At 41.3% G+C, this 25452-nt stretch overlaps 1 protein-coding gene across 7 annotated transcripts in view; it reads left to right on the top strand.

Annotated features, from left to right (window-relative positions):
* The first annotated feature begins 736 nt into the window (after window positions 1-736).
* The window catches only part of IGF1 (insulin like growth factor 1), a 103576-nt gene continuing 78860 nt past the window's right edge, over window positions 737-25452 (top strand). The window contains exons 1-2 of one of the 7 annotated variants that reach the window (XM_074226714.1): window positions 737-1339; window positions 7464-7620. In XM_074226714.1, the coding sequence (XP_074082815.1) occupies window positions 1277-1339; window positions 7464-7620 (220 nt within the window). In that variant the 5' untranslated portion in view covers window positions 737-1276. Of the gene's footprint in view, window positions 1340-3225; window positions 3452-7463; window positions 7621-25452 lie in introns of those variants that run through there. The other 6 variants (XM_074226713.1, XM_074226719.1, XM_074226717.1 and 3 more) reach the window with 6 other exon arrangements.

The following is a 25452-nucleotide window of genomic DNA, read 5'->3' as shown; positions in this document are numbered from 1 at the left end:
CTCTAAGGAGCCGGACAAATCGTGTCTATAAAATATCACAAGCGATCCTCGATGGCCAAGAGTGGAGATGCAAAGTCTATATTATAAATAGCAAAACAGCTGGCTTTGGAGCACACCGCAAAACCACTAGCACACTGGAGGGATTTGCATGACATCATAACCCTGGAGAGGGTATTACTGGCCAGCTGCTGTTGTTTCAGAATATGCACAAATTGGAGGGGGCAAAAAAAAGCCCCAAGGAGGGGCAAGGTGGGCAAGGGGCAAGAAGGAGGGGGGCGCTGAGCTCTCAGGTGCCCCTCTCTGAGCGCTGCCAGCCAGGCTGCTAAGGAGAGGGAGGAAGGCGAGGAGAGCAGTTTTCTTTCCCCCCTTCCTTTCTCTCTTTCTTTTTCCTTTGTGGCCAGCTGTCCAGCCCAGCGCCCGGATCCCGGGCAAAGAGCAGGAGACGGTGCCCTAAAGTAGGCCGATGGCATCGCCGCCTTCCCCTGATGGAGGTTCTAGGAAATGAGCTCATTCCCCCTCACGTGGCTGCTGGGAGCTCACCGAGGTATCTGCTCCCGTGTGTTACAAGTGAGGGTTCACCGGGGGGCAGCGGCTGCTGGGGAGCCGGCTTCTCGCCCCCCCCCGGCCGTTCCCTGGTTAATCCCGCGGGGATGCCCCCCCAGACCCACCCCCAGGGCATCTTTCCTCTGCGCTCAGGAACAAAGGCCCCCGTCCCCCCCCCGTCACCCCCTTTTCTGATCCCGAGGAGCTCCTCGGGGGGGGAGGGCGGCCAGGAAAGGGTGAATGAGCCTCCGAGCCCTGGTTTTCCAGGCGGAGGATTCGGGTGTCTTCTGCCCCCCCCCACTCTTTCCGGGGGGGCTCGCTTCTGTGCTCCAGTTTGAAAACGCAAAGGTATGATGTTATTTGTCACCGTGCCCAAAAAAGTCCTGACTTGATAACTTTGCCAGAAGAGGGAGAGAGAGAGAAGGCAAATGTTCCCCCAGCTGTTTCCTGTCTCCAGTGTCTGTGTTGTGTAGATAAATGTGAGGATTTTCTCTAAATCCCTCTCCTGTTTGCTAAATCTCCCTGTCACTGCTAAATTCAGAGCAGCCAGAGCCTGCGCAATGGAAGCGAGTCCTCCAAACTGAAATGTGACAGAGCTCTCGACGTCTCCCCGGCGCTCCGGCTCCCTGTGCTCGCGGCGCCCCGGCCCCCTGTGCCCGCGGCGCCCCGGCCCCCTGTGCCCGCGGCGCCCCGGCCCCCTGTGCCCGCGGCGCCCCGGCCCCCTGTGCCCGCGATGGACAGCCTGCACAGCCTGCCCGCCCCGCTCTCCAGGCGCTGCCTCTGCGATCTCCTCAAGGTGAGCCCCGCTCCGCCGGCATGTGGCCCCGGCCTTCCCCTCCGGGGCGCCCCGGGGACCCCCCGGCCCGTCCGCAGAGGGGGGTCGGCCCCGGCGCCGGGCACCAGTTGGCCGCGGCTCGGCTGGGGAGCCGCGGCAGGTACCTGGCCCGACTCGCACTTTTGCAAGCGCCCCCGGAGGTCCCCCGGGGAGACCCCCCCCCCCCACCGCGCGCCTGAGCCTCGGCCCGAGGGGGCTCCGAAGCCCCCGCCCGGGGACCCCCCGCCGCCGTCTGCAGGTGCAGACGGCAGCCCCGGACGCCGGGGGCTTGGCCCGGCAACTTCGGCAGGAGCGCGACGGGGAGCCGCGGCGTGCGGGTCCCGCCGGGCGCGCGGGGGGGGCGGGCCCCCTTGGGCTGAGCCCCTCGACGTCGGAGGGAGCCTGGGGCGGCTCTTGGGGAAATCCCCCCCGGCCGCTCCTGCTGACCTTGCGTGTCCCTACAGACCCGTCAATGTATGCTGGCTAAGACAGAGGAAATGCCTGCAGAAGCCGGTCCAACTTCTGCCTCCTGGGGGGGGCTTGTGCAGGCAAAAGTTTAGATGAGGGCTTTCATGTCAGCGCTCGCTCGCTCGCTCTCTCCTATCTCTGTCTCTCTGTCTCTCTGTCTGTCTCTGTGTCTGTCTGTCTGTCTGTCTCTCTCTCTGTCTCTGTCTCTCTGTCTCTGTCTGTCTCTCTGTCTCTCTCTCTGTCTCTCGGTCTCTCTCTCTCTCTGTCTGTCTCTGTCTCTCTCTCCTATCTCTGTCTCTCTGTCTCTCTGTGTCTGTCTCTGTCTCTCCCGTCTCTGTCTCTCTGTCTCTCTCTCCTATCTCTGTCTCTCTCTCTCTGTCTCTCTCTCTGTCTCTCTCTGTCTCTCCTATCTCTGTCTCTGTCTCTCTCCTTCCTCTGTCTCTCTGTCTCTCTCTCTGTCTCTCTCTCTGTCTCTCTCTGTCTCTGTCTGTCTCTCTGTCTCTCTGTCTCTGTCTGTCTCTCTCTCCCATCTCTGTCTCTGTCTGGCTCCCGTCTCCCTCTGGGCCCACGGGCGGCAGGTCTCTCTCAGATTCGGCAGCCCCGGGCTTGCCCGGGATGCACTGACCTCTGCCCGCTTCACTGCCCTGGCCCCAGGACAAGTTTCCACTTGGGACACAATCCCAGCCTCGGAGACCGGGTGTTTGTCAGTCTGCTAACAGCTCGGGGCCGGGGGCAGCAGCCCCGCCAGCCCTGCCTGTCATTGCCTCCCGGCTCGGTTCCCCAGTGGCAGCTGCTGCCCAAAGGCAGCCTTGGTTCACTGGTCTTGCAGTCATCCCACCGGCGGTAGGTGGGGGGAGGCTCCACGACAAGAGCCGGGGACTTGGGAATGTCTGGGCCCCACCTGCTAAGGGGACACCCATGCTGACCCTGAGAAGAAGAGTGTCCGATTGTCTTTGTCTGGCTTCCTGTCCAACGTACAGGGCTTGTGGCAGACGGAGCCCCGTCACCATGTCTTTACCTACACGTTGCCATAACTTTTGTCCTTTTGCAACCAACTTGCCAAGTCCTTCTGTTTTCTGTATCGGCCCCTTTTCCGAGATGGAAAAACCCCTGGGGACTCCTCCCCCCCTCCCCGTAGCTGAATTGGGTAAATGACTTGGTGTCAATCTTAAAGGGCAATGCCACCAGGGTCCTGCCCCCCCCAACCCCAAGTCCTGCTCCAAAGGACTCCAAAGATTTCCAAGTGTAGAGAAGAGGTGAAAAAGGTAAGCCAGGGGCTCAGACCAGTTCATCACTGACCTGCCCCAACCCTGTGCTGCTATAACCGGAATGCAAAGAGAATTGGTGCCTTTGCTGGGGGGGGGGGGGGGGGGGGGGGCGGAAGGACCCACTGGAATTCCAGTTGTGTAGCCTGTAGCGAGCCCAGTGTTTGAATGGACAAAAGGCCGTTTACCCAGTCGCCTGGTATACCTGCCCTGGGTGTCCAAATGTAACTAGATGCTTTCATAAACCCCACCCACAGAGCAGCACATGTTCCTTAAAGTCTTCAGCTTTCAATTCACATCAGCCACATAATACCCACCCTGACCTGCTGTAAAAGACCTGCAACCCAATTGTCACACCTCCGTGAGTATTTTCTTATGAATATTACCCTGCAATTTCCTTGGCCCTCTGACTGGAGCCCAGACATCTTGAACCAATTGAGGGGCCATTTAATTAAAATTCAGATCAAAGAAGTTTTCTCTGTAGATTGGGTTCCTGAAGGATTTTTGAGGGACCGGTGTTTTGAATTTAGATTTCTTTTTCTTTCTTCTCCCTTTCTCCCCCCCCCCTGCCAGTTTCTTTCTCTTTTCCTTTTCTTATTTCTTTCATTTTTCTTTCTTCCTTCTGGTAAAATAAAGGAGCCACAGTAAATGATGAACATATGGGTCGACTTCTTTCAAACTTTTCACTCAAAGGCAAGCTCTTTATTGTTTTCTTTTTTGGAACACTGTGTGGATAAATTTTCGGGTTCTCTCTGTGGGTGTACTGGACCGTTCCCTTGGCCTTCATTAAAGGAAAAAACCACTAGAGGATCTATCTTGTCCTGGGACTAAAGTGCTGATGTTTATCTTACAATGTAACCCAGCTGAAAACTTTGAAAAGCCCAAATTGTTCAGCACTGGAGATTAATGCTCACCACTGGCCTTAAGATTTTCTATCTGAATGAGCTGTTAATGACCAAGTTCTGACATAGATTTGTCTATGTATGTGTATATGCATGCGCATGTGTGTAGTATGTATGTAAATGGCATATAGTGTGCGTGTATATGTGTATATATTATATGACTGATATAAACATGTGTATGTATGTGTGTAAACATAAACACACATCCAAGTGTTTGGTGCACTGAGACTATATGGTGTACGATTTTTCAAATGTAGTTTTGTTTCCAAGAAGTGAGGAATTAAAAGTCATTTGTGGGGTGCCTAGGTGGCGCAGTGGATAAAGCACTGGCCCTGGAGTCAGAAGTACCTGGGTTCAAATCTGGTCTCAGACACTTAATAATTACCTAGCTGTGTGGCCTTGGGCAAGCCACTTAACCCCATTTGCCTTACCAAAAAACCCCCTAAAAAACACGCCATTTGTGATTACAGGTATCTGACCTACCAACTCAAAATCTGGGGAGATTAAAATTGCATTAAATAAAGGAGGGGAGAGGATATAAAAAGAGTGACATGGGGAGAAGAGATGAGTTAAAAAATGATAGATTATAGAAATGACCATACCTAGACAGTGGAATGTCTTTTAAGGTTTTTCAAGGATGCATGCTCTTTTCTAAAGAAAGTGTTGAAGTCACATTGGGGTTATGTTTGGAATGCATTTGTTGGGGTTTTCTACTAGAAAGGTGGCAGAAGAAGAAAGAAAAAAATTTACAAGTCAAAAAAATGGAAATTGTAAGCTTACTTGTTTCTTATAGCCTCAGTGGATTTGGATCTGTGGGTGGTTTCCATTCAGAGGTGCCATTGAGAAAATGGAAGAAATGTTCAACTTTCTCTTCACTGCCCCTTCTATTTCATGTTGGTTATTTATAATGCTTTCCTGCATATTTTACAAGAATTTGCTAAATATTTATGCTGTGTTAACGAGAGTCAAGGGTTTGGGTTCTTTGCCAAGTGCAGGAATAAAACGTCTGGCCACAAATATGGAAATCTTAATTAAAATGACCCAGCAAACTTTGCAACTGATGTAAAGCTATTAAGTTGAGAGTTCATAGAGTGCAAAGGCAGTGGTCAGGAAATAAATGATTGCATCCAAGTCTTCAAAGGGGAAGGGATTGGATGGGAATGCCATTGTGATGAGGTTCAGAGAAGCCTACTTCAGAATGATAGCTTCCAGTTGCTGTGCCATGTCTTACCTGCCCATAATTCATTTTACCTACCGTCCCGGCAGAGTTCGCCTCTGATTTCACTGGTGTTGGCTAAGACCAAGAGGGAAGTTATGTTTCTAAAATCTGAAGACTTTTTGGAATGAATCAAAGTTTTGAGAGAGTTGACACCATGGAAAATCAAATGATCATTTTCAAATTGGTTTTATTCATATTGAGAATAGACCTGGAACTCAAGCTTCAGGAATCCATCTCCTGGCTGGGTTACTATTTTGTCTCTCTCTCTCTCTCTCTCTCTCTCTCTCTCTCTCTCTCTCTCTCTCTCTCTCTCTCTCTCTCCATGACTGGCCAAGTCCCATCATCAGGGGTCCTTCTGTTTATTTAGCTATAAAATGGATATGATGACATAAGGGCCTCCAAAAGGTGAAAGGAAAACTGTTGCGGGCTGGGGGGGGGGGGCAGGGCAGGGGGAACCACAGAAACAAAAAAGGCTTTGAAATGCTTTGGCGAGTTCTGCATATGCTGTACGCATTCATTAAATATTTGTCGATTCGATTCTCATTGGATGAAATGGACTTTAGAATTCAGAAGCAAAAATCCATTTGGGGCAGCATGGCAAAGAGAGTAGAGAGCTGACTTATGAGTCAGGAAGCCTTGGATTCAAGTCCTTCCAATGATACATATCGATTGTGTGACCTTGAGGAAGTCACTCTATGTGTCTCTGGCACATCTTGAGACTTAAAACTGAGGAGCTCCCTCTAGCAAAAAACCAAAGGTCCACACCCAAAAGAAGACTACCTATAATGGTCCAATGCAATTTCTGATCTCTCATAATTTATGGTTCCTGGTCCCTCTTCCCACCGCCCATAGTGTCATCTTTCCCTGGTGGTGATAGCTGTCAGCATTTCACCGATAAGAAATCTGACTTTTTTTAAAACAGGAAAAAATATGGAGATGTGTAGCATCACCCCAAGACCTTTATCGGTAAAGTAGACGCATAATGGAATGGAATGTTATATCAAACTCCTAGTTCATAGAGAGCTGCCATATTATCAAACAGACAATCAATTTTTCAAAGCATTCTAATAGAATTAAATGGACTCAGGACCAAACAGGATACAATATGATCTTAGGAGACATGGCAGAGTAATCATTAAGAATTTCTCTGATCCTTTTCATGAACTTGACAAATCATATAAGCTTTATGGTCCTTAATTTCCTCATCTGTCATATACAGGGGTTAGACTAGATGGCCTCTCATCTATCTTCTGGCTCTTATCATTATCATATATCAATTATTATCACAAAATCTTAGAGTTGGAAGCCGTGTTCTGGTAAATATTTCCTGACTAACTCTCTAGGGAAAAAGTGTACACAGGATACCCTTTTAAGGATAGCCTACTCCCTTTCTTAAGTGTAGACAAGCAACAAAACAATGAATCAAATCTTAATTTGTAGTGTTTCTGATTGCTGGGGTATAAACGCTCACACTGAAAATTTAACAATCTGCTCTCACCAGCTACTTTGAGCTGGTTCCAGCACATGTCTGTTTGGAAGGGTTCCCAGAAACCATGTAGTTCAGCTCATGCAGGAACCCAAATCTCCTCTGAGAAATCAATGACAAGTGGGCATTCAGCTTCTCCTTGAAGACCTCCCATGAAAGATACCTCTACTTTCTCTCAAAGAAGCTTATTCCCAGATAGCTCAACCCATACAAAAAAGAATCAATTAAAAAGTGGTACCAGAGGGCAGCTAGGTGGCGCAGTGGATAGAGCACTGGCCCTGAAGTCAGGAGTACTTGAGTTCAAATCCGGCCTCAGACACTTAATAATTACCTAGCTGTGTGGCCTTGGGCAAGCCACTTAACCCCATTGCCTAGCAAAAACCTATATATATATAAAAAAAAAAGTGGTACCAGAATGCTAGTTTACAGAGAGGACCACAAACATGATCAAGGTACAATGGAAAGAATATTGGCTTAGAAGTCAAAAAACTGAATTCAAATCCTGATTGATGTTGATGTGATGGGTCCACCTATCTGGGACCAAGTCTCTTAACTATAAGGAGCCTCCATTTTCCTCATCTGCAACATGAGGAAGGTAAGAATAGATGACTTCTGAAGTCTTTTCTAGCTTTAGGTCTATTTTCTTATGTCCCTACCTTGTCAAGCAAGCTATCCTACCTCTATGATTACTGCCTCATAAAATACTGGGGTGGTGGTCCCCTCATCCCAGACAGGGAATGTGACAATCCCTCTATTTGTTTGGCAGGTAAAGATGCATACTGTGTCCTCCATCCATCTCTTCTACCTGGCCTTGTGTTTGCTCACCTTGACCAATTCAGCCACGGCGGGGCCGGAGACACTCTGCGGAGCTGAGCTGGTAGATGCCCTTCAGTTTGTTTGTGGAGAAAGAGGTTTCTACTTCAGTAAGTTGCCCTCTCCCTGGTCCTAAATTTTAATTCCTAAAATCTGAAGTGTTTGTTAACTATGGATTTCCATTTGCAGAGTGTGCTTGCAAATTATTGAACCATAAGGCTTGGCACTGGCTGCTCTCTTAAGTTTCTGAAATTTTTTACCTTAAAGTAAGCATGCTGTTTCAGAGAGAATTGGTGAAGGAAGCCATCTGGGGATGGAATTTTCCTTCTTAATATTCTGCCTTTTCACTGTTCCTGGTTCATCCTCTCTACCTTTGAGGGAACATAGCAAAACTTTGGGGTTAGAGGATGTGCATTCAAATCCTGCCTCCTTACTTTTAGATGCCTCTGTTTCTTCATACATATAATAAAGGGTTGACCCAATGACCTCTATGGTCCCTTTCAGGTCTAAATCTGTGGTCCTATAAGTCATTCAACCTCTTTGGCTTTCAGTTGACACACCTTTGAATTGAGAGAGATAGAAAGTCCCTTCCTTCTGAAACTGAAATGAAGTGAGGGGTTGGACAAGATGGATTTTAAGTGTGTGCATGTCTGATTGTATGTGGAATCACAAAGATATATTTTCAAAGTATGCATAACCCTAAATAGACTATCCTGGTATCCTGAAAGTAATGCTGATTTTAGAGTCTGAAAACCTGGGTTCTAATTTTGACTCAGCTACTTATTACTTTCACATGTGTCCCTGTGGAAAAGTCACTTTCTATTCTTCTGTTCCTTGGTTTCCTCATCTGTAAAATGAGGGAATTAATCTAGATGACTATTTATGATGTTTGTTTTAGGTCCAAATAACTTACTCTTTTGGAAGAAGATGGAGAAATTCCACTAGCAGAAATTTACTACCAGGTTACATGGATAATCAATGCTATGGCCAATTAGAATGACAGAAGATGGGTCATAGTGATTATTAATACAATACAGAGACAAAATAAATGCAAACAAATCACAATTTGTTCTCTGTGAGTCAGTTTGTGATTGTAGTAAAGGTTCAATATTGACTTGGGAGAGCTGATGATCTAAAGGCTCATATTCTCTGGTTGCTATCTCCACATGAAGGGGAAACGAAAAAAACAAGGGCACAGTAGGACTATTTTTAAAAATGAGAACTGGTTGGGGTGGTTAGGTGACACAGTGGATAGGAGCGCCCACCCTAGAGTCAGGAGTACCTGAGTTCAAATCCACCTCAGGCACTTAATAATTACCTAGCTGTGTAGCCTTGGGCAAGCCACTTAACCTTATTGCCTTGCAAGAAAACTAAAAAAAAAAAAATGTGAACTGGTTAAAAGCATGACATTTTAATGCTTCAGAGATATTCAAGTCTTCCTTGACTCAATATACATTCATGAAATCCTTGGCATTCAAACTAATTTAACCCCTTGGATTCTATTATCCCATACCAAAGGATAGGGAAAGATTCCAGAACCAGATACTCCTCCTAAGCAGCTCTGTGGAATGTCAGACTTCCACTGGTCATTGACTGTATCTTATGATCCAAGCAATGAGAATCTGGCCCACATCACATGTGAGTCATCCTAAGTGTTTGTATCATCAGAAGGCAGAAAAGTTTTCTCAGTTCTTCTCTCAGCTCTAAAGAATAGATTCCTATCTCTCATTCTCTTCCCAGATCTTTTCTCTCTAAGAATGGAGAAAGTAGATGATCTGACCTCACTACTGATTCAGAAGGGAGGCTTCTTTAAGGGAAAGGGCAGGGAAAGGACAGTTCTACATAACTTCATGTGTCTTCTACTGTCTTATGGAATGAATGGCTAGCAATTTCTAGTCAATGATTGAAAAAGTGGTGGCAATTTATTTTCTCAGAGTAGATCATTAATGAATTGAGAATAAATGAATTTTAAATGGAATTAATATTATTTTTAACATTAAAATTAACCTGAAGAGATGACTTTCTGACGTAAACATGATAGTGTAAAATGTCTGTTTTTCTGGGATCGTTGTTCTTTATTCAGTTTTCTAAATTTCAGTGTCTCCCACTTAGCCCAAAATGTGTCTTCTTTTTGTTTCAATCATCTGCTCTTACTGTCTCCATTCCCCTAACTGCGTGACTACCTTTTAGGCCTATCAAAAATAAATATGGTCAATAATAAAAATATGCCTTATTCAAAGAAGTCTCCGGGATGGAATTAGGCATGCTTTGTCAGATAGGACCAAAGCATTTATTTGTCTTTTATTCTTCTTTAGTAGAATGGTGGGTTTTGAGCTGGGGGGGGGGGGGGATCATTTGGAAATATAACATTTTAAAAAGAAAAAAATCCATAAAGCAGTTTTTAAAAATCCTAGAATCATAGATCTTGAAAGGACCTTGGAAGTCATCTTGACTTATGAACTCACTTTAAAGATGAGGAGAGCCCAGATATATTAAGTTATGTAATTAGTAACAGAACTGGGATTCAAATTCAGGTCCTATGACTTCAAATTCACCAGGAGATGCACTGCACCAAAACCTAATCCACTAGATTAATTGAATTATAGAGTATAATATGACATTCTCCAAGATTCCAAAGCATAAGCCATGGAAATAGGACTTTTTGGTACCCATGATGAATACATGTGTATGATTTTTTTCAAACAGGATGGAAGGCAGAGATTAGGTCTTAAGCCAGTTTATAACTATATTACATATCTTTTATACACTACCCCTCCAGATAATCAAAATTCTTTAACAATGATGATGGAAATTCAAGTTGCTTTGGGTTATGTTTGGAATACAAGGATCTATCCATTCTCTTCTTGGTTGTCAAGGGAGTGGAGAAAGGTTGTAACTGAAATTCTAATTCAGTACATCCAAAGAATAAGAGCTATGTGTGGAAAATCTTGACATATTGAATATGACTTCTTGGGAGGAAAGTATTTTATGAATTCAAGGGATCATCTATTCATATTATCTTTGTTGCTCCATTTATTTGTGAATAGTATATCTCGGCTGATTCATAAAGTGGATTGATTTCATTTGGATTATTGGTCTGACACAAGATCCACATGGAGACCTTTCTGATCATCACCCTCAGAGCAGGAAAATACTCTTCTTACTTCAAGGAGAACAAACTGTGTTAAGGTCATCTCTCAGTCTTGTTCCTTTCTTACAGATTTCTTCTCTCCCCAAGTTCCTTTAAACCGAGTATAATTTTTCCCCCAGAATCCAAATCCAGCACAGAATAGGCCCCATTTATATATTCCCTGGTGACTTTCCTCCCAGATAAGCAAGTAAGATAGAATCTCTCATAACCAGAGAAATTCCAGTTTAAGTGAAATGTCGATATAAATTTGCAAGATCTCAGCTCTCCTCTTTCTCACTCGGTTTCACTAGCAATATTTAAGGTTGCCAAATTGTTTGGACATTATTGGTGGTGGTTATTGTTTTATGACAAACTTAAATGTCAACTGATTCTAAATTAATTGGTTGCATTAGAGAAATGACATTGATAATCTCAGCCAGTTACTCTTATGGGTATTTACTGTCATCAATAAATATTTGTTGAATTAACTTTTGTCCCTTTGAGAATTATAGTGAAAGGAGATGTCTGTCCTGGGGGTTTACATTGTTCAGAATAGCTTTTGGCATAGAAAATGAGTTAGAGAATGACAGGCCTTCATTTCATCAAAAAGTTTGAATTTTAAAGTATGTGATAACAATTGTAGTAAAATGCTATGAAAATATAAACCATTATTATAAATTAGTTGTGTTCACATTTACTTTGCTCCTTTAAGAACATAGAGAAGGGGCGGCTAGGTGGCACAGTGGATAGAGCACCGGCCCTGGAGTCAAGAGTACCTGAGTTCAAATCTGACCTCTGACACTTAATAATTACCTGTGTGACCTTGGGCAAGCCACTTAACCCCATTGCCTTGAAAAAATCTTAAAAAAAAAAGAACATAGAGAAAATTCCTGATCTCTCATATATGTTAGATCATTAATCTGTTCAATTAATTAAGCTCATAGAAAGTTGGAAGAGACTTCATTGGTCAGCTAGTCCAAACCCTTTATTTTAAATATGAGGAAAATGAAACCCTGAGAAGCTAATTAACTTGCCCAAGCTCACACAAGTGGTAAGTAGGAGTTGGGATTTGAAGCCAGATCCTTTGACTCCTGATCTAGTCCTCTTTCCACTACACCATACTGCTTCTCAGGATTGTCCATGAGATCTCAGAATTTGGTTCAGTGTCAAGAAAAACCATCCTGAACACCAGTCCTGGAGTCAGGAGGACCTGAATTCAAATCAGGCCTTGACTTAATAACTACCTAGCTGTGTGACCTTGGGCAAGTCACTTAACCTTTTGCCTTGCAAAAAAAAGGTAAAAAATCTTTCTAATCAACAGAATGGGATAATTAGGAAGTAATGAGTTTCCCATCCTTAAAAACCTTCAAGCAAAGCCTGGTAATCACTTATGGGAATGAAGTTGAGGGGACTCTTGGACAGGCTCAGGTCAACCCAAATTACCTTGGAGTTCCCATACAACTCAGATTCTATGATTTTTCTTTATAAGTCACACTTCTATGACATCTAGTAAAAATATTTAATGGACCTTCCTTGCTTTGTTGACATAATTTTAGTGAGAGTGGAAGACCTCATCCATAATTAGCCTGAATTTCACAGATGTTCCATGGAATTTAATTCCAAAAGGAGAGCTAGTGGGCAAGTCTTATCCATATGTCAATACTCAGACACTCTACATTCTATGGGGAATATTATTGGAATATTAAGTATTAGAGCATTTTCTAATCAAGGGGAAAATGAAAAATAATCCCATCAGACTGTCAAAGTCCTTCAAGAAGTCTGGGTTATCCTAATTATTATCATAAAAAATTAGAGTCAGAGGGCAGCTAGGTGGCGCAGTGGATAGAGCACTGACCCTGGAGTCAGGAGGACCTGAGTTCAAATCCTACCTCAGACACTTAATAATTACCTAGCTGTGTGGCCTTGGGCGAGCCACTTAACCCCATTGCCTTGCAAAAACTAAAAAAAAAAAAAAAAAAAAAAAATTGGAGACAGCCAGCTGCTGGTTTAGGGGAAGACCAGTCAAGAGATCAACGTACAAGATATACCAATCTCTAGAGGTGCCTTCTTGATTTGGTGTTGTCCAGCGTTTACACAATTTAATTCAATTCAGGAAATAACTTTTGAGGAGCTATTATGTCCTAGGAACTGTAAACTAATTGCCTTAAAGTATTGTGTTATGGTTGCATATAAAGTCTTTTTCCTGACTCTTTATAATTATTTTAGTAGTTATGTCTTGGGACCACCAAGTTTGGTAAGTGGTTATTACGAATAGAGTCGGTTCCCAAAATGTTAGCTACACTATAAATGATCCTCTAATTAGAGGGTACTAATGAGAGCTTACAACCTACCAAAACTTGGCTCCAAGAGCACCCTAAGATTTCCCAAATCAACTGCCCTGTTATTAAATAAGCAAGTGTACTGGTCTACACAGATGATGCTTCTCCGCTATTAAGGTGCTGAATTGGAGCTGATCCATCTCGCCCCTGTCTTCTCCCCCTTGTGGCCAAAGACATACATTTGCAACATATGTATATAAAGTAATCTGAAGATCATAACCACTTATATAAATGTCAAACTAAGATTACTTTTATTATTATTATTAACAACTTTCTATATTGTGAGGACTTACTGTGACATATTTATGAAAGAATAAAGGCAAGGAGGGACATGTGGGCTGGCAACCTAGGATGGGTTGCCACCAAAACCAATGAAGTGAGATCATACTACTATTACAGTGGCAGAATATTACATATTATATTCCTTTATACCCAAGACAATCTTATTGTACAGAGATAAATCAATAAATAATAACTCTAATTGTCAGATGAGACAATTAAAGCATCAAGACTCATCAATTCCCCATTCAGTGCTTTAGTCATTATATTATTGCCTCCAATCAAGAGAATCTAATTCCATCCAATTCCATCTAACAAGCATTTATTAACTACCTACTACTGTATCACTTAATAAACATTTAATAAGCATCTACAATATCAGTCAAAAATAATTTACTAAATGACTGCTATATAAATCAGTCAAAGAGCATTATTAATCCCCAATTTCATGCTCTGCACTATGGTAGGCCAAGAATGCAAATGCAAAAAAAAAAAATGGAAAACACAGCTCACAGGGAGTTTTCATGCTCATGGAGTTGGGAGGGCAAGTGGGCATAGGGAGGACGGGGACAACAGGTGTTTAGATAGATGATAGATAGATAGATTCAAAATAATACAAAATAAATAAAGAGCAGAGATTTAGCAGTATGGCCAGGTCATTCCATGAAAAGAAGAACTGAGGAAGTCATTTGTATATTTCAAAGATAATAGCTTTCCTTCTCAAAGATTTTCCTATGATTTATCTCCAGAAAGACTAACTAATAGCAGCAACAAGTAATACCACCAACAATAATATCGATTATGAGGAGAAACTCTCTAAATTACAGAATAGCAACAGATCTGTATTGTCTCCTTGCTGGGAGTGAAATTAGAGGTCTGGTCCCATCAAAATATTATGATTAATAATAACAATTATAACAAGAAGGGGAATAATGGCATTTGACAGTCTGCAAAGAACTTTATGAAGTTTATCTCATTTGATCCTTATAGCATCACGAGGGAGTGGGTGCTATCAACAGTATTTTACAGATAAGGAAACTGAGGTCAAGGAGGATGAAATGATAAGTCTGTAGTTGCATAATTGTAAATGTCAGAGACAGAATACTAGTCTTCCTGAGTCCAAGTATTACCCTCTATCTACCACATCACCGATTTTTGTACAACAGATCCTTTCATTATCAACAACAAAACATGTTGTCAACCCCCAAAATGATTTAATAATGTTCCAAGCATTATGCTAAATACTTTGAAAATATCACATTTGATCCTAACAACCCTTTGGCATAGGTGCTGCTATTATACTCATTTTACAGTTGAGGAAACTGAGGCCATCAAAGATTAAGTAACTTTTCCAGGGTCACACAGTTAGGAAGTGTCTGAGTCTGGATTTTAATTCAAATCTGTATTAGAACTCAAGTCTTTCTGACTCCAGGCCCAGAGCTCTATCTACTGTGATGCCCGACTGTTTCAGTGCTTATAACAATTGCAGTGATTATCTTATCTAACAAAAGCTTCAAACCAGGGCAGAAATAAATTTATGATGTTTCAAAGGTGCACATATCTATTGTGACTGAGGAAAATATATACATATATGTAATATATATGTATACAAATCCATATATAAGTAACATAATTGGGTGATTATTGATGAGATGACAAAGCACTATTAAAGAAATTTTAGCATAATCCCCTTGAATTCTTGAGTCCAACCCTCCCCCCTAGTGGGAACCACTATACTATATATAGCACCCAAAAAAGACTTGGAAAAGCCAACTTTAGATAAAATATATTAATATAAAATATATTCAAATAAATCTCCACTCCACTGGGTCCCTACTACATTGTTATATGTGACGAAAGAAGGCTGAGGACCTCAAGTTAAATCTTAACTCTTGTCTTTTAGTAGCTATCTGATCCTGGAAAATTTCATTTCATTGGGCCTCAGTTCCTTCATCTGTAAGAAAGGAATAATATCAGTCACAATACCTATCTCTGAGGGTTATAGTGAAGGTCCCAGTGGAATAATGAATATAAAGTACTTAGTAAACTCTAACAAGTTCTAGAAATGTCAGTTACTGCGATTGATAATAATGAGAATGCTCATAAACTCCAAACTGTAGAATGAAAAGCTTTCAAAATATAGAGACCCAGCAGAAGAAATTAAAACCATGTGGGGAAAGGGTGAGGCTCACACTCTTCCCATCATTCAGTCTGCTACTGAAGTTGTCCTGGAGATGACTTCAATCAGACTTACAGAGGGTGTGCTGACATTCCAATATTCAATTACAAAAAGCAGTTATTTTATCCACTGCAGAATGTTAAATATAAAAGAATATTATCCATTTTAATACCATTATATTGACTTCTCCCAGGACTGTCTCTATCTGAACTCTATTTAAAAAGTAGAGAATAATTGCTGATAAGAGATCTACAACAAAATCACAGATCTGGACAAAAATACTAATATATATAGGGGGGGGGGTTTACCAAACATTCTCTGTATATTATATCACCTGAGTCTCACATCAGTCCCATGAAGTAGATGATATTATCATTCCTATTTTATAGATGGGCAAATTGAGTCCAGCAGTGCTTGGGGCAGGATTCAAATCCAGATCTTCCTGACTCTAAATCCATTGCTTGATCTTGGCAGCCGTGGACTTTTTCAAGGCCAACCCAGATGGCTGCTCTCCGAGGATGTTTGTAGAAGAGGTCCTGGTTGGACCAGACGACCCGTACAAATTCCTTCCAGCTTAGAGATTCTGAGGGTTCGGAAACTCTCATCCTTCCCAGCCTCACATTTAATTTGGTTAGGATCTGGAGGACTTCTTTGGTGGCATTGAGGGAATTGGTCTACACTGCAACTGCAGTCTTGGGCAAGGTGCCACAGCAACACCTCTCCAAGAAACACCTCTCCAGGAAAACGCCAGCAGCCTGGGAAATTCAAAGGAATGGCTTTTCTGTTCTCTGGAAGTTCAAATCCCCAGGCCTTATTAGCTGTTAGGCTAAGGAGATGACAACACTGAATTCTGTTTGTCTTTATCTATAGGCTAGATCATGTTTAAAACCGAGAAGAAAAAAAACCCTGTTATTTGACATCTGATTCCTTAACAGCAGTTAGCTGTATGCCTATTTAATGCATTGTTTAGTCTCACATTGGCCAACGCCAGTTAACGAAGCACTCGGCGAGAGCCGGCATTCATTCTTGGCATGGCTGGCCCCTCTTGATTTTGCACTGAACCTTAAATACCAAGAAAAACCCTTGACTTACTTTCCTTTTGGCGTGTTGCTTTATTCAATTGGCCTGAACCTTTGCACGGGGCCCTCTGCATTTGTCCTGAGATAATTAATGGCTTTGCAATATTTGATCATCAGCAGCCACAGTTGCAGGGAGGAATTATGCAACTGGCAGAGACCACACAGTCTTCTAATGAAAACCTCTTGCATTCAATGTTAAGGCAATCTGTTTCAGAGCAGGAGAATCACATGGTGACCTCCAGAAGCAACTTCCAAAACACTGGAGTCTCACTTAATGGCCCATGCTGTGGAAGGCAGTAGTCGAAGCAGAGAAGCAACCTGATTTGACCTCAGCAGAGCCGGGTTCAAATCAAAGCTTAGCTACTTGCTGCCAAGTGAAACATTAGATATATTACTGGATCTCTCTCTGTCTCTCTCTCTCTCTCTCTCTCTCTCTCTCTCTCTCTCTCTCTCTCTCGTCCTCAGTTGCCCCATTTGTAAAAGTACAAGATTGGACTGAATCAAGAGTACTTAAGTTAGAGACCTCTAAGGGGTCTGTAAATAGATTTTAGAGGTCTATAAACTTCTTTCCTTATAATTTAAATATAATATTTATATTTATATATTATAATATATAAATATAATTTAAAATTATTTCATGTCTAATATCTAACAAATGTAATGTTTCTTTCCATTCGAAGCTTAAAGCTTCTAAGAGAGGGTCTAACAGACTGTGAGATCACCCATCAGTGGGGTCCATGACATAGAAAGACTAAGAACCCCCAGATGAGATCATCTTTAAGGCTATTACCAGCTCAAAATTCTGTGGTCCTCCAAGCTCTTCTGCAGCTAAGTAGCATAAAAGATGGAAAGAACCGAATTTGAATCCTACTTCAGATAAGTCATTTAATTGTTCAACCTCAGTTTTCCCATCAATAGAATGAGAGCAATAATAACAATAATAATAAAATAATAATAATATTTAACTTGTTCTGAGGATCAAATGAACTAATATTTGTAAAATACTCCATAAAAGTTTCAAAATCCTGAGAGCTACTACTGTTTTATTCTCACAATTCTAAACGGGACCTTGGAAATAACCAGGTACAACCTAGTCATGTTACAGATGAGGAAATTGAGGCTTAGAGATGCTTCTTCAAGGTCACCTAATTATGGACAGAGCAGACAAGAATCCTTGCAGTTTTCCTGATTTCCTAAGTTTAACCATGCTTGTTTCAGACTTGGATGGGAAGGAATCTGTGGTGAGAAGTTCTCATATAAAATAGGAGGTGTTTTTATTGATTATCATTGATGCAACATAAATCCTCAGAAATGTACATCATAGCATCAAGTCTCTGTTTCTCTCTCTCTATCTCTCTATCTCTCTATCTCTCTCTCTATCTCTCTATCTATCTATCTCTTTTTCTGTTTCTCTGTCTCTGACCTTTCCTTTCCTTCCCCCACCTGCCCTGGGTAAAGACCATTCCAATAGGGTCTCTCTTTCCCAGGTTCCATTTAAAATCCCAATTCAGAATGTTATTGTATATTCTATCACTCCTACTCTTGGATTGCTCTCTCCAATGTCAACTCAGCTCCAGGCTGCTTTGGAATGACTTTAAAATACTGGGCTATTGGAAAATCTGAAGCATGGTGATGAGTTATTGGGCCAGTCATTTTTGCTGGAGATTTCAGTGAACTCAAAAGTCAACACTGCCCCAGACCAAGAGGTATTTTTCACTCCATTTTCTGCAGAATCTTAGGGCAATCCTAGGTATGAATCTCTCCCCAAAAGAGCATCATGAAATGGGGTAGATTCTTTATGTATGAAAATTCTCAATTTGAACATGTGCCTAAGAGCACAGGACCACAGATTTAGAAATAGAAAGGACCTCTGAGATGACCCAGTCTAAGCTTTGCTTATACAACATAAAATAATCAAGGACAAAAGAAGTAAAATTACTTGTCCAAAGTCACACAGCTACTAAATAATAGAGCCAGAATCCAAGGCTAGTTCCTCTGTCTCTTATTCCAAAGTTCTTGAAGCTACAGCAGGCTGTATTCATTATCTTCTGGATTCCAATAGTCCTTCTTTTAACTTTAAAAATATGTCCATCTTTAGCCAATTCTCATAAGTATCAGGACCATGTACTATTTTCCCTGATGAAATCAACCTTTCATCATTGACATATGATTGAGAAAGTCTGCACAAAGCCAACCCACATGCAGTCAAGTCCGAATATGTGCAATGCCAGGGGAGGGAGTGCATCTCTTGAGAATCCTGGGTAATTTCTGGATAATATAAGGGTTTTAACCTCCTCTCCCAGGAAATGCTCTCTCTCTCCCCCTTCAAATGCATTGTTGAAATTTCACTTGATCTCATTTTCCCCACTCACCTTCCAGTGGAAAATGAATTGATTGGGTTAGATTCAAAGACTTCTTCCAGCTCTGACATCATCTGATTGTGGGATGTCAGGGAATGTTAAGAATCAGGGACTAATCACAAGCTGGTTCATTATTGGTCCTGGAATGACCCCCAACAGATTCTGACAAATCAGAAGATTAATGGACAAGGATCATTTGACAACCAAAAACAAAGAAAACCAAACTTGTTCACCCAGGTTATCTTAAATGATTTTGAGTGGTTTAGCTAATTATCAGATGAGAATTTTATTTAGTTTCACTATCAGATGAAATAGTCTTCTAACTAGAAAATTGAACATATCTATCCAGAGTTATTTTAGTCCTTTATTCATTGAACAATTGGTCAATTATTGGACAGTTAGTCAATTATTATAATTTATTAAGAGTTATTTTAGTCACTGGATCAGCAAGCATTTATTCAACACCTACTATTTGTCAGACATTCTGCTAGCTGTTGGGGAAAGTCAGGCAGAAACAAACCCCTTTTGAACATTCACTTCAGACAGTCTTTTGTCTCAAAAATCACTCAGTTCATTTTTTGTAAGTAAAATTAAGGTGTTGTTGATCTAGAAAGTGATAGGGTGGGACACTGGAGTGAGCATCAGAAAGGCTTGAGTTCAAATTTGATCTCTGACACCTCTCTTCCTCTCTGACTTAAGCTGTGTGACTTTGGAAATGTCATTCCACTTCTCTGGGGGTCCCTATTATAAAAATAAGGAAATGACAAAGATAGCACTATGTCAAAACTACCAAGTTCTGATTCTGCATGTGCTGGTTGTGGGATCCTCAGCAATTTATCTACCCTTTGCCTCAGTCAACTCTCTAAAGAGGTAAGTTGCAAATGAGCTGACATTTGCGCCAGTGAAGTACTATCCAGGAGTTCCAGATACTGATAAAGGACTAGACCACTGACATTATTATTAGTAATAATTGTGTGGACAATTATCAGTAGTAGAATGTGATATAATAATAATAATGAAAATGTGAATTATTTTGTTAATGTTTTTATCTAACTTCTCTACCTTCTCTCTTGAATACCTTGAACTCATAAATGGTTGAGATATTTCTAATGAAATCTAAATGATTGCTGATATTTCTGCAGGGCTTTAAAGTCTGTGAACTGTTTTATATGCATTATCTCATTTGAAATTCACAGCAATCCTATGAGGAAGATAGTACGGACGTTAAGCCCATTTTGCTAAGAAGGAAACTGAGCTAAATGAGCTGCCTATGGTCATAATACTAATAAGAGTCTGAGGCAGGATTTGAACCCAGTTCTTTCCTAAATCCAAGTCCAGGATACCTCATTCATCCAAAGCTTTAGTTTCCAAAGTGTTTACCTCATATAACTTGAGCAGTACCATTCTTCCATTTTATAGATAAGGAAACTGAAGTTCAAAGAGGTTGAAATTCCTTGCCCACAGTAATATGGCAAGCATGAACACTAATCTCCAACCGGAGTCTCCTGCCTCTGAGTCAAGCATATTTGCCCCAATTATAGTAGTTCTTTCTCTCAGGATTCAAAGGTTTACACAACAGTCTGGGATATAGGCCTATGATTTTACTGTATGTCTCCTGGTCCTACAAATTATTGGATCACTCATCAGATTAACAAGAGCCCTTTCTCATTTTCTGAGATATTGACATTTAAGAGTTATGAGGAGTCCAGTGATCAATCCATAAAAATCTATTAAATTTCTACTATGTTCTAGACAACATGCCTTCATCAGACCTCTCAGTTGGGTCAGTTATGTGTGTGTGTGTGTGTGTGTGTGTGTGTGTGTGTGTGTTGTCATTATTGTTGTTTTCAAAAAACTAATTCTTTTGGGGAAACTTTCCACAATTTGAAAATACTGTTGACTAGCTTATGCATTCCAATTGGTCACCAACTTGAAACCAGCAAAGATAAAGGCATCATAACGTCTTGCCCCCATGTCCCCTGCATTCCTGACGTACAAGTCAACAGGTCTTCCATGAAAAAGCTTAACTTTTCCTACGTATTTTGAGTTTTATGTTTCTTTCCATTAAAGTTTCCAGCCACTCATAGACATATTTAGTTTGGCAATGAGCAGCAGTGACTCATGGAATGAAGAAATTTGAAAGCAAAGCTACTGAAAATGGATCTAATTTCTGTGTGTGTGTGTGTGTGTGTGTGTGTGTGTGTGTGTGAGAGAGAGAGAGAGAGAGAGAGAGAATGTGTATGTATGTGTATGTGTGTGTGTGTGTGTGTGTGTGTGTGTGAGAGAGAGAGAGAGAGAGAGAATGTGTATGTATGTGTATGTGTGTGTGTGTGTGTGTGTGTGTGTGTGTGTGTGTGTGTGTGTGTGTAATTTGGGAGCCAGCGATTGATAATTTGTCTAATTTTTCTGGGTTTCATCAACTGAAGTCCGGCCAAATATTTGTGTTGTATGGATGCATTGTTATTCCCGAAATGTATAACGAACTTCAGCTGTGACTCTATCTAATACAGTCAAAATGTAAGACTAGGGTTGGCTCGTTTTCTCATTGTTTTTGGCTGAGCCCCCTCAATCAATGGGTATCGAGTGCAAAAACAAGATCATATTGAAACCATTTTCTGCATGTTCCTTCCTATGGATCCAACCTTTTCACTTTCAAATTTGCCAAGGCTGAACAAATGGCCCCAATTAAAGGGATGATTCTGTCTTGGATGGAAAGGGCGCTTAAAGTGGAATGGGTTTACTAGGGAGATGGTAGGTTCCCCAGGACTGGACATCTTCAACCAGAGATTGAATGACCACTGGTTAGATATGCAATGGAGGGGAATTCCTGAAGGGTTGGATGGAATTATGAAACTTAAGGAAATCCTGATATACTTTGTATTTGCCAATTAATTATGTTCCCTTTCTTATTCCTCTCTGAAAAATTGCATAGGTATATTTTTGGCCAGGGCGGTCTTCTCTCCCTAGTGATGCCAACATAATTTAGTAATTTTTGTTTCTTTCTTTTGAGTATATTTTTAAAAATAGAGATGAAATTTATGATGGGATCACGCAGTAGACATTCATCCTTCCCTTAATACAATCATACATACTTCACACATAAATACACATACAATACACACATACACACACACACACACTAGAAAATTATAAAATACATCTATACTTCATGTCAATCAACAGTATTTAGCTATATTTTATGTCAGAAACTCTGTTAAATACTCAGTATCCAAAGAAAGGCAAAAAAATATTGTCTCTGTCCTCAAGGAGATCCCATTCTAATAAAGGACATAGGGGAGCTTTGCATTCAATTATGGAAATTTGCATTAGCACAAAAGGTAAGATTTGAAGGAAATCCAAGACCCCTGAAGCACATGTTCAATAGGGAAAAGCCTAGGTCTGACCTCTCAATTCAAGGGAACATCATTGGTATGTGATGGTGGGTACCATCCTTAGCTCAGTTCTTTAAAAACTAGAGTTCATCTCTTAGGACAGAACAAGCTCAACCGGCTACAGAAATATTTTTCTGGTCAATAAGTTAGCTTTGATTTAGGATGGGAAAGTTTGATTTTATAATCAAAGCAACAGGCTCTATGCTCCAAGGAGTGCAGAAAGCAAACACCATGTGGCATGGCAGAGAAATGTGGTCATTTGAAGGATACTGGGGGCCAAAAGGTACCCGTTGATTAGCATGGCTTGGGTCTCTCCTCTCTGAACACAGGCCACACCAGTCAGGTCTTTCATCAGAACCATAACTATTAAATCTTGCACCCAGGACCAGAAACAAAAAACAGTCTGAGTCAAGCAGCTCAGGGAGAAGAGACCCTGTTAACATCCTGTCACTTCTCTGAGCCTCAGTTCCTAAAACTGTAAGATAAGAAGGCTGGCTTAGATGACTTCAAAGATATCTTCCATGCCTGTATCTTTGACTTTATTAATGACTATATTCATACACAGGACCACAGGCTTCTCTAGGAAAGGAAGAGGATGGAAAGGATTTCACCTAGAGGTAGCTGTAGGATGTGGTTGCCAGCAGATGGAAGAAGGGGAAGTTTGAGAAGCCCAGCTTCTTATTTTAATTCAAAATTCTTGCTGTTGAGACAATTAGTTGAGATGGCTAGGTTGGCACAGTGTTTAAGAGCTCTGGACTTTGAAATAAAGAAGACCTGAGTCCAAATTCTGCCTCAGTTACTAGCTGTGGTAACCACTCTGAGCAAGTCACTTACTGACAGTCTGCCTCAGTTTCCTTTTTGGTAAAATGGTAATCACCATAGCATCTGCTCACAGGGTTATTGTGAGAATCTAATTAGATAATATGTACAGCTTTTGTCAACCTTAAAGATATTCTCTACAATCTAGTTATAATTATTATTATTATTATTTATCATTATTAGCAAAGTGCTAATCCCACTCAGTTATCTTCTAAAAATATAAGGATTGAGTGAGAGCTCCAGTCACCTCACCCGGGTTACAGATCAGCTTTTGACCCAAGCTTTGAATAAGCAAATTCCACCCAACCATTAGCAATTTGTATGCTGACTCTACTGGGCAAAAGGCTTCTTATTTCCTCCCTTTCATCCTGATTTTCCTTGGAAGTAACATTAATTTGCTCCAAGGATAACCCCATCGCCTGACCTTCTATGAACTGGAAATACTAATTGCTGTGGCTGCAATTTCCACACCAGTGGTTGGGCCAAGAACTCAACATCAGCTCTTAGGATCTTGCCAGGGCTTTTTTCTTCCCCCTCCCCCTCTTTCACAAGCCCCCACTAGTGACAGCCAAATAATAACACTTTTTAAAAAAGCAAGACAACTGTTTATCTTTGCAATAAGTAGATGTATGTGTATTCTACTCCTAATCAAATGGTTTCCCCAATCACTTTAAGGAGAATTCTAATGTTGTCTCTTGTAATCCCAATCTGACATAAATAATTTGGGGTTTGATTTAGGGAAAAGAACAAAATAAGTGGTTCAAAGAAGCTAAAAGAGGGTTGCAGTCAGTAATTTGCAAACTGTAATAAGTTAGAAGTTCAAAAACAGAAACTTCAGGAAAACTTCTCCTGAAATAAAAAAGACAGACACTACTAAATCTCCCTAGTCAATGGTTGTTCATATTTACAATCCTGGACACTAGACTATAGATGATGGAGATACAATGATCATGTGATAATCAATCAAGCAATCACCAAGTCTATTGACTATGTTCCAAGCAACACCATATGGCACTCAAGATACAAATACTTGAGTGAAATAACCCTTGCCCTCAAGGAGCTTACATTCTATTGGGGAACATGACACAGCTCTAACTATTAAAATTATTGTGTCTGGGAATTAAGGTAGTTGGATTCTAGGTTAGGAAAAGACAAACAGATAGACAAATAGAAAGTTAGATTGAAAGAAAGACAAGGAAAGAAGGAAGGAAGGAAGGAGGGAGGGAGGGAGGGAGAGAGAGAGAGAGAGAGAGAGAGAGAGAGAGAGAGAGAGAGAGATTAAGCACCCCCGACCCATGCTAATAAATCCTGGGAATACTAGGAAGGGTAAAAGATAACCCCTGTCCCTGAGAAATTTACAGTCTTATAGAAATATATTAGAATTATTGTTAACCATCATAGGAAAGATAAGGACTTTTAGCCAGTAATCTTCAAGCCAGAGTGTTTTGAAAAATGTTTCCTTCCTCCATTTCCTATTCTCCTCATATATCATTAAGACTATGGCTCATCCAGAACCTTTTTCATTATGCAAAAAATGTAACTAGAGCTTGGAAAGTCTGCATTCAATCAGAACCCGGGTTCAAAATCCCAGCCTTGATTTAAGGAACTGCATATCTTAATGCTTCACTTACCTCCTCAATGAAAGAGGTGTTTTAGGCTAAATGATCTCTAAGATCCCTTTGAACATCAAAATTCTATTTCCCAAAGTTTTCAGTTTATACTAAAGTGAAGAGACCACTGTGTACTTAAAGATCAGAAGACAAGTTTGAGTTCTGCCTTTGACATATTCCTGCTGTTTGACTCTGGGCAAGTCATTTCACTTTTCTCAGCCTCTTGTTTACTTACCATTCAATTGGGAATAACACTTGGACCCCTGACTACACTTTGTAAATAATTATTTAATAAATGAGCTATTGTCATAATTAACAATACAATTATTCTGCAACTGGCAGTATTATGAGGCTGCCCCACATATGTAGCATGAGGATGCCATTGGTATGGCTCAAGGGCAGTAAATTAGTCATCTCTAGCTTCTTCATTTCTCCACCTCACCCCAAACCTTTCCAAGAAAGTCTTGATTTCCTGCCAGGAGGGATGGCAAGAAGTTTGGGTCAGAAGCATGGTCACTCTGCTCTCCTGGGGGTGGGGTGGAGAAGGGAGCTTTTGAGACCAGAATTATCACTCTCTTCTCCCTGGATTGCCATCAATCTATGACATTTAGTTTCTAGGTTCAAGTTAAACTTCTGAACGCTGCTCATTAATTAGGGAGAAAGGAGGACCCAAGCTTTATTTCCAAGGCTTAACTTCCTTCCCACCAAATGCCTGTTCCACAATGAACACACATAAACACTTAGCCAAGAAACTC

This window comes from Macrotis lagotis, chromosome 2 (assembly GCF_037893015.1).
Source record: "Macrotis lagotis isolate mMagLag1 chromosome 2, bilby.v1.9.chrom.fasta, whole genome shotgun sequence".
In the NCBI taxonomy this organism is placed as follows: domain Eukaryota; kingdom Metazoa; phylum Chordata; class Mammalia; order Peramelemorphia; family Peramelidae; genus Macrotis; species Macrotis lagotis.
Note: the sequence above shows the minus strand (reverse complement) of the source record. Positions and strands in the feature narration are given on the sequence as shown.